Source organism: Bos grunniens, chromosome 21 (assembly GCF_055505025.1).
Source record: "Bos grunniens cultivar Pamir isolate PY7600 chromosome 21, Bosgru_T2T1.0, whole genome shotgun sequence".
Classification (NCBI taxonomy): domain Eukaryota; kingdom Metazoa; phylum Chordata; class Mammalia; order Artiodactyla; family Bovidae; genus Bos; species Bos grunniens.
In genome coordinates, this window is record NC_141185.1 from 31302643 (window position 1) to 31311715 (window position 9073).

The 9073-nt window shown below is 40.1% G+C and overlaps 1 protein-coding gene across 1 annotated transcript; it reads right to left on the reverse strand.

Moving 5' to 3' along the window:
* Positions 1 to 1051: 1051 nt before the first annotated feature.
* Positions 1052 to 8263, reverse strand: LOC147349329 (uncharacterized). The gene is made up of 4 exons (XM_086364983.1): positions 8258 to 8263; positions 7377 to 8022; positions 6915 to 7071; positions 1052 to 1419 (listed from the first exon to the last, which is right to left on the reverse strand). Exons 1-2 carry the CDS (start codon positions 8261 to 8263, stop codon positions 7528 to 7530), a joined length of 501 nt encoding a protein of 166 aa, XP_086221109.1. The 3' UTR covers positions 1052 to 1419; positions 6915 to 7071; positions 7377 to 7527.
* Positions 8264 to 9073: the final 810 nt, after the last annotated feature.

Genomic DNA, 9073 nt, shown 5'->3' on the forward strand with positions numbered 1-9073 from the left:
TTACTCACCTAAAAGTAACTACTATTTTAAGTGAAGTATTTGAAGTTCATATGATTAGTATATATTCTAAGAACAAAAATTCTTCAGAAGCCAAATAATAATCCAAATATTATTTGGAAAATATAGATTCAGAATGAAGATATTTTTGTGGGTAGAATGTTTAACAGCATCAAGTTTGAAGAGCCTGATATACATTTACAACAGGAATGGGCTTTCATTGGGACTTAAGTCCAATGGAATTGAATCCACTCCCTCATCTCTGAACCATATGTGGACACACTTTCCCTTCATTGCTTCTGACTTCTATCTGCTTTCATGGCTAAAATTTTTTCTGTAGACATGCCAATACCTTCAATTTATGTCAAACCCTGCTGCACAGGAATTTATTTTAAGACAGCTTTGCACATCCTCCAGATGATTTGTGCTGATCTTGAAATTTAACAATCAAAAGCTGATCTTATCTAGTGTCAATTTCAAATTTCTTGCTAATACCTCTGTCATTCTAATCTATAAGGACAAAACACAATGGCAAGAACCCAAAGAATTAATTCCAGGATAAGATAATACTCACTGAAAAATCATGCCTATTTGTGAGAAATGAGTTAGCAGCTGTTCTCTTTTTCTTTCAGTTAGGGTAGAAGCAGTATATCCACAGAATTTAGTTAATCATCTTAACCATCTTGATTGCTGGGGTAAATCTCTCCAAATTCTTCCTACAAGAGATACTATGTTTCTCTTCCTAATGGTACCAAAGCCCACACTAAGAATATTTGAAATCACAGCTGGCATACATCAGGGATAGATGATCCTAGGCCACTTCCACCCTTATCAATGAAAAACTAAGCTCCTTCAAGCTTTAGGCTGCCAAAGTACCATCTATTTCAAGAGCAAAGTCCAGTGCCATATGTTGTAATGTTCTCTTATCCACCTAGAAAAGTGCCAAGAGGAGCACTTTTCCACACACGTGTGTGGGAGATAGTAAATATAATAATAGGGCTAATTAACCCACCAGGGGGCTTCAAGACTGGAATGATTCAGTCAGACAGAAACAAACGATTTTTATTCCTTTATTATTATTTCTTCTTTATCTGTGGAATTAGAGGGTGGCAGGAAGACCAAGAATTCAGACCTGGGACAAATCTGGATGAACTTAGGATGCTATGCAGTAGTTGGGGTATATTGTAAGAAGTGTTCCGAAAACAAAAAAGAATGTTGAAGCAACTTTCTCTGGAGATGCATCATGTGCAGAGAGTCACCATGAGTATGTTTGCTTGCATCCAGCTTCTTCTCTTTGAATTGGAGGACACATACTTGGAAACTTCTGGTTGATGACAGCACACCAATTAAGAGTTATTCTTTGATTCAAAGTGAACAACTGTTGCCATCAAGCTTCATCGAACTGACCTATGTGAGAAATCTCTGAAAATAACAACATGAAAAGGACAAGAAAATAGATAATCAGTACAAAAAAGGTAAAACTTCTTAATAAGAGAAATAGACAAAGATAAAAATTAATTTACAAAAACAAACACAGTTGTTGTTTAGTCACTATGTCGTGTCTAACTCTTTTGCAACCCCATGGACTGCAGCCCGCCAGGCTCCTCTGTCCATGGGATTCTGTAGGCAAGAATACTGGAGTGGCTTGTCATTTCCTTCTCCAGGGGATCTTCCCGACCCAGGGATCGAACCTGCGTCTCCTGCATTGGAAGGTAGACTCTTCACCACTGAGCCCCCAGAGAAGCCCCCAAACAATTTTAAACTATATATTAATACTATATTTGCAATTTTTAATTATGATGTTATAGTATATTACATACTAAATTGTATTTTTATTAGTAGAACTAATTCATAATGAAGGGAGGGAAATTCTATTAAAGCAAGCATCGTCTATGGTGTCACTGTAAAAATTTGATAAGATCTGAATATTCGAGCTATTTCAGTAAAGCAAAAAAGAACACAGGAAAACATGTTGTGTTTAACTGAACATGTGCAAAGTTACCCTCCTCAAAACTGATGAGTAAGGAAATTAAAATAATTTAAAAGAAAAAAATGTCAAAAGAGTAATTTTAAAAACATTATGCTACAGATTCTAAAAATCTAATTATCTTAGTTCAATTTTTAACCACTGCAAAAGATAAGACACAGCAAAAGAAACTAACTAGCTATCACTTGGTTCTGCTTAATAACAGTTTCCTAAATGGAGAAGGCAATAGCACCCCACTCCAGTAGTCTTGCCTGGAGAATCCCATGGACCGAGGAGCCTTGTAGGCTGCAGTCCATGGGATCGCTAAGAGTCGGACAGGACTGAGCGACTTCACTTTCACTTTTTGCTTTCATGCATTGGAGAAGGAAATGGAAACCCACTCCAGTGTTCTTGCCTGGAGAATCCCAGGGTCAGGGGAGCCTGGTGAGCTGCCTTCTATGGGGTCACACAGAGTCGGACACGACTGAAGTGACTTAGCAGCAGCAGCAGCATAGGTAATAATAAGCTGAACCATATAAATGGAGAGAAATCAGAACCACAGAATTCTTTAAGGAAAATAATATATTCCAAAGGAAAAAAAACTAAAGAAATATCTAATTAAACAACTGAAATAAAAGATAACTACTGTACTATATGAGCTTCCCAGGTGGTTCAGTGGTAAAGAATCTGCCTGCCAATGCAGTAGATGAAGGTTCAATCCCTGGGTCAGGAAGATCCCCTGGAGAGGGGAATGGCAACAAACTCCAGTATTCTTGCCTGGGAAATCCCAGGGACAGAGCAGCCTGGAGGGCTACATGACTTAATGACTTAACAACAACAACAACTGTACTATCTGGTAAAATTAATGAATGGGGAAAAAATCAGAGCAGAATTAAAGTTTTATTACATCTTCACTACCACCGAATCAGAACTTGAGGTACTAGTCCAAAAATTGTTTTTTTTGGACAAATGACTTTTGTCTTGTGGTTTTTTAAAAGCACTATAGCTAGATAGTACCTGCATAAATAAATAACAAACCATTAAACTTGTCCTAAGACTTAGAGATTACTTTCAAGAAACAATCAGCAGATGAATGGATAAGAAAGCTGTGGTACATATACACAATGGAGTATTACTCAGCCACTAAAAAGAATACATTTGAATCAGTTCTAATGAGGTGGATGAACGTGGAGCCTATTATACAGAGTGAAGTAAGCCAGAAAGAAAAACACCAATACAGTATACTAACGCATATATATGGAATTTAGAAAGATGGTAACAATAACCCTGTATACAAGACAGCAAAAGAGACACTGATGTATAGAACAGTCTTTTGGACTCTGTGGGAGAGGGAGAGGGTGGGATGATTTGGGAGAATGGCATTGAAACATATATAATATCATATGTGAAACGAGTCACCAGTCCAGGTTCCATGCAGGATACTGGATGCTTGGGGCTGGTGCACTGGGACGACCCAGAGGGATGGTACGGGGAGGGAGGAGGGAGGAGGGTTCAGGATGGGGAACACATGTATACCTGTGGTGGATTCATGTTGATATATAGCAAAACCAATACAATATTGTAAAGTTAAAAAATAAAATTAAAAAAAAAAGAAAAAAAGGAACAATCTCAGTTATAGTAGTGGAGGAATCTTCCATCCAAGTAACATGTTAGTCCTAAGTAGTTATATTCTGAGAGGCAGGATTTCACTTTCAAGTCCTAAAAAGTCACCATCATGAGGCTCTACTTTGGTCATGTAATAGAACATTTGATCCATTTTCTTTTCGGAAAATAGAAAATCAAAAGGAATAAAGTACTGGCCACACTTACAATGTTTTCTTTAAAGTCATGGGAAACATGGTGCTTACTGTTCATTATTTGAGTGGGACATTTGGTTTGTCTTGTCTACAACAATTTAATGGGGTAATACACAAAGATGAAGGCTTTATGCTTTAACATTTTTCAGTCAGAAAAAGAAAGCTCAGATACTGTGAACTACCTGTCCTGTTTCATAGGGAGCACCTGTATTACTGCCACACATCTGTGGAAGCACAGTATCAGCCAACTGCTAATCAAGGATCACTTCCCTTCAAAGTGACTGATGATCCACTGTTAAAACAGCTTATAAAAATAACTTCTCCTTCGAAAAGGTGCTTCAGGGTTTTCAGACACATCTCACTGTTCCTGCTAGTTTAATGCATGTTTGAAAGTTAATTTCTCATTAATATTTAAAGAAGAAATGACTTCAGAACAAATTTTTAATGATCCACTACATTTTAGAAATAAAATATTATTGGCATTATTTTCATCTCGATTACAAGGAATAACAGTGTCCAAGATTAAGATTAGCTTTTAAAACTGTTAATGAGCCCTGGCAATGTGAAAAAGATATGGATTAGGTAGATGTAATGAGATATGATTAAAGGGTGCAGGCACTGAAGGGTGTTGGAGAAATACTTTTCAGAAAGAGTATAATTAGTGCCTGATAAAAGTACTTAGTAGATAAGATATTTGAAGAAGAAAGGTTAAGATAAACACATACTTTATGAAAAATCTGCTGAATTTTTCCCCTTTGGTTCTCTTACATTCTCAATATTATGTTGAAATTTCATACGTAAATAATGTTTGTCGAATATCTGATGCAATTCTACCAGACAATTAGAATGTTTTAATTGCTAGACACGGAGAGCAGAAAATGTGTTGAAACATTTTATTCCATTTTCAGTGTACATTTCTTTGTTGATTTATGTAATGTAGCTAATAATATGCAACCTACCCTAGTTTTAAACAAACAAATGAACTTCTAAAAAGCAAGCTTTCCATTAAGTTGCTAAGCAACTCCAAAGGCACATTTTATTAATTTAATAAATAACATGGAGATGACAAATCCTCAAGGAATATTTCTAACTCCATTTTATAAAAAGTAGAAAATCTAAGCAGGTACCCTTCTGATTTTCCTATTTCTAAGACCTCAGGGCTAAGAAGAGACACTGCCATTTTCAGAGGTACATTTGACTCACTAAACAAAACATTTCTTCCATCAAAGTTGATACTATAATAGAAGTTAGGTTCTGGGACTGCTTGGGTAGCTTTCCAGAGTTAAGAGTTCATGCTTCATTCCCACTGAAGGTTTCTCAACCTCAGTACAATTGCTTTTGGAGAGTAGGTAATTCATTGTTATCAGGGGTCTCTCCTCTGAATTGTAAGATATTTAGTAATATCTATCCCTGGCTTCTACTTACTAAATGCCAATAGTGTCCCACAGTTGTTACAACTAAAAATGTCTCCAGACATTGCCAAAAGTGCCCACATGGGTTGGTGGAGGTGTGTCAAAATCATACCCAGTTGACAACCACTGAAACTGGATCATGGGTAAATATGCGAAATGAGAAAGGTTTCTTGAGCTGTAACTGGTGATGAAGATATCCTGAGATTAGTAACCATCAGTCAACATCTAACATCCCCTATCACACCAACAATGAAGAAAAAAGTAGTAACACATATTCTAGTGGTCTGTGGCTCTTATCCTATTCAAGACTCCTTACTGATTTTATTATTTCGATGTAATTTCCACTGTATAAAAACTGAGAAGAAAGGGCCTAATGATGACTCTGTCTACAGTCACTCTATATAAATATACCATTCTAGAACTGCAACCAGAATCTTTTTTCATACTCTTTCTCCCTCAATTTTCACTATGCTCAGTTGCTGGCTAGAATCATTTTAAACATAAATCTCAATTTTAATCATGCCATCCTCTGCTTACAGGGCCACCACAGGTCACCATCACCTCTACTATCAAATACAAACTCCTCTGTATGATCTGCAAGGTTTCCTACAAATTACCACCAAAACTCCATCTCATCAAATATCTTTCTCATTCTCCATTTACGCCACCCTTACCCCCTTGAACACAAACAGCTTGCATTTTCAATCTTCCTATGTGGTACATAAAGGACAGATTCATTTTCTCCATGAAAGTTTTCCTAATTAATCCTTCCTGTATTTATCAGTATCATATTTCGGTTAAAAGAATGACACGACTGCAAATTAATTTGTGAGGCAATTGTTTACTGAATGTTTTCAATATGCCAGACACTGAACATTGCTTAGTAGCTGTTTCTATTAATTTATATTCACATTATTTATGCCCAACTAGACTGTAAGTTCCCAGAGGATAAGAACAGGTCTTATTTGTATCCCTCTGATGCCTCTGAATAATGATGCTAATAAATACACTTTAAATTTGATTAGCAATTATAACCTTTCAAATTACTTTCATGGTTATTAGCTTTTTGGTTATATATTTTCACTATTTTACAGTCAATGAAAGTGGGACAGTAAATGCCCTAAGGACTAATCTATAGGTTACACAACTGGTGCTCGGGAAAATATGCATTTAACATGTGTTGACTGACTGAATCACAACTATGAAAATTTCTCTCCTGGTTACATAAAGTTCTTACAGCATTTAAAAACAAATGCTATCATAAAGAATGAGAACAGTTGAATGATGCAGAAGACACAGTAGAATGATGCAGAAGTGATCAAGTTTGACAAGGATTAAACGGTAACATAGCAGGAAAGCAAAAGAGAAATCTTAGTTTTTGTCTCAAATTGTCTACAAGAGATTAACTTCATAAGGCCTTGACCTCTTACCACAGAAGGTAAAACTTTAAAAAGAACGCAAAATGTAAAGGAAAAGTCACAAAAGGGCTGATAAACCCCCAAATTCTAAAAAATCACAGCATTTTACCTCATGCATATGAAAAAGTTCAAGAAGACACTTTGAATAACTCTAATAAGAGATTTCCCCCCACTGTTTTGAGGAGTCCCTAAAAAACATCAAAATGCCCATACAAAAAAAATTATCAACCTTTCAACTGAATTCAATAAAAAAATGGAAATAAACGTCAGCTGATTCCTGAGAATACCTACCACCCCTAAGTACCATGTGCCTAGGGAAGCAGCATCATTCATTTGGGCTTTCAAGGTTTATTGCATGCCTACTAAGTGCAGGGACTGGCTGAGGCCCTTCAGGAAAACAGGCCTAAATCTCAGTTGCTGGTGTGAACTGGTGCGGGGAATTCGGAAAGGGGAAAGGTGACCTGAAAAGACAAAAAAAGAGAAAGATTTTTCTTCAATGAGCTTTTTCTTTAAACCTCTGGCCCTCCTCTACTCCGCCCGCCCACCCTCCCAAGTTTAAGGAGGCGTAGAAATTAAAGTCAAAAAGAAATGAATGGAACAGGTAAAGTTCCCACCGGCCACAGAAAAGTTATATAAAACAGCTCTCAAAAATATTCTTCAGCAGGGTGACTGGGCGGGACCGCAGAAGCCCACGGGCCGGAAGTGCTGGGGAGGGGAGAGTCAGGGTACCCCTCCTCCCCCGCCGGGGGGACCGGAAGTGCAGGACCTGGGATGCGCGGGAGAAATGGGCCTGGGCAGGGCTTGACTCAAGCACCAAGACATCGAGGCCTCTTGAGAGTTCTCTGAGCACCAGGCCCCATCGCACCATAGCAGGCTTTCTGCAAAATAGGCATTTTGGAGCTTTTCCGAAGAGGTTCCTAGAGGTGGCGGTAACCTTGACGGGAGGTCTGCAGCGAGGATCCGCGCTCATCTCCCATCTTCTCCTGGGCAAATCTGCGATCCCTCCTCCTCCTCCCCCACACCGGTACGCGGAGGAGAACGGACGCCCGGGACCCCAGTCTCGCGGGCGGGGTTGGGGTGAAATCCTGCTCTGCGTCGGCCGCTCGGTGCTCTCTTCCTGAGGGAGAAAGACGAGTGGGCGACGGGGCGGGGTCACGGCGGGCCGGGTGCTGGAAAGCTGGCCCTCTGGGGGTCTGAGGCTCCGACGCGGCCGCTGAAAATGTATCTGAAGCAGGGGCTCGTAGCGTGGGCTTTGTTCTGGCCGCCTTTTCCAAGGCCGCGGCCGAGACGGCTGAGCCGCTGGAGGACCGGGCAGAGAGTACCGACTCCGGCCTCGGCGGACGCCCCGGGCTCGCGCAGTGCTTTGCGACCGGCGGAGGAGGCAGAGGGGGCACCGAGGAGCCTTTTTGAAACTAAATTGTTAAGAATGAAAGTTGGCTCCAGGGTTTTTATCCGGGCATCTAGAAACAGTAGAAACTCGGAGTCTTGTCTCTGTCTTCTCCGATCCCGAATTAATTGAAGCTCTAGGCCTGGCCTGCATATGCGGAGCGAGAGGACAGGGAGCGCCTCTCTCTTCCACCCTCTCAAACTCTCTCTTCCCTCGTCGGAGCGCCCTCTCCCCCCGGAACGAGTCGCCCCCGCCCCTACCTTCATCCCACACACTTCATTGGACCGTCTCGGCAGTCCCTGACATATTTCACAGAACACAAAAGGACCTGTGCACTCCACTTCACTCGTTCTCAGTACTGGGCGACGTACATCAAAATAGGAGAGCTGGAGAGTTTCTTACTGGTCTTAATATGATTAAAATGCACCGGCCCTGTGTGTTCCCAAAGGCACAAAAGGAAAAGTGTTTGGACTCAGTAGTGATGGTCAGTGGATCCCTCAACGTCGCTCATCACTTTTAAGACACCCCCACCCCCACCCTAGGCGTAAACTGAGAATTCAGTTGTGAGAGCAAATAGCTTTCGAGATGATTTTTCATCACATTAAATGTATGACACTTCCGCACTCTACTCTCTCTGAATGTCCAAAGATGGGATGGAAACTCTAGGTTAATTTCCAAATGTTAGTGACCAATAGGAGCCCTAACTCCCCTTCCTGCACTGCCTGCTCCCTCTCATCTTGGGAATGGAGAGAAACCCTGGGGTCTGTAGGACCCTAACCACTTCTGATTGTTGAAAGCGGGAGGAGGGATGGAGGAGAGAGATGGAAAGGGAAAAAAACACACACACATTTTTGTTCATTTACACATTTCCTGTGCAGAACAAAAAAGTCCCACCATCAGCAAAAGAAGTCTCTTCCTCCAAAATAGCAGCCAAAGAGGGAAAATTAGAATATGCATAAATTTCTTCATTTTCATTCTCTCAGAGCACGATTTCCGGCAGATTTGTATTTAAACTGCTCGATTAATCCCAATTTCTGAACAGCATTTTACTTAGCATCTTCCCAAAAAACTCACCT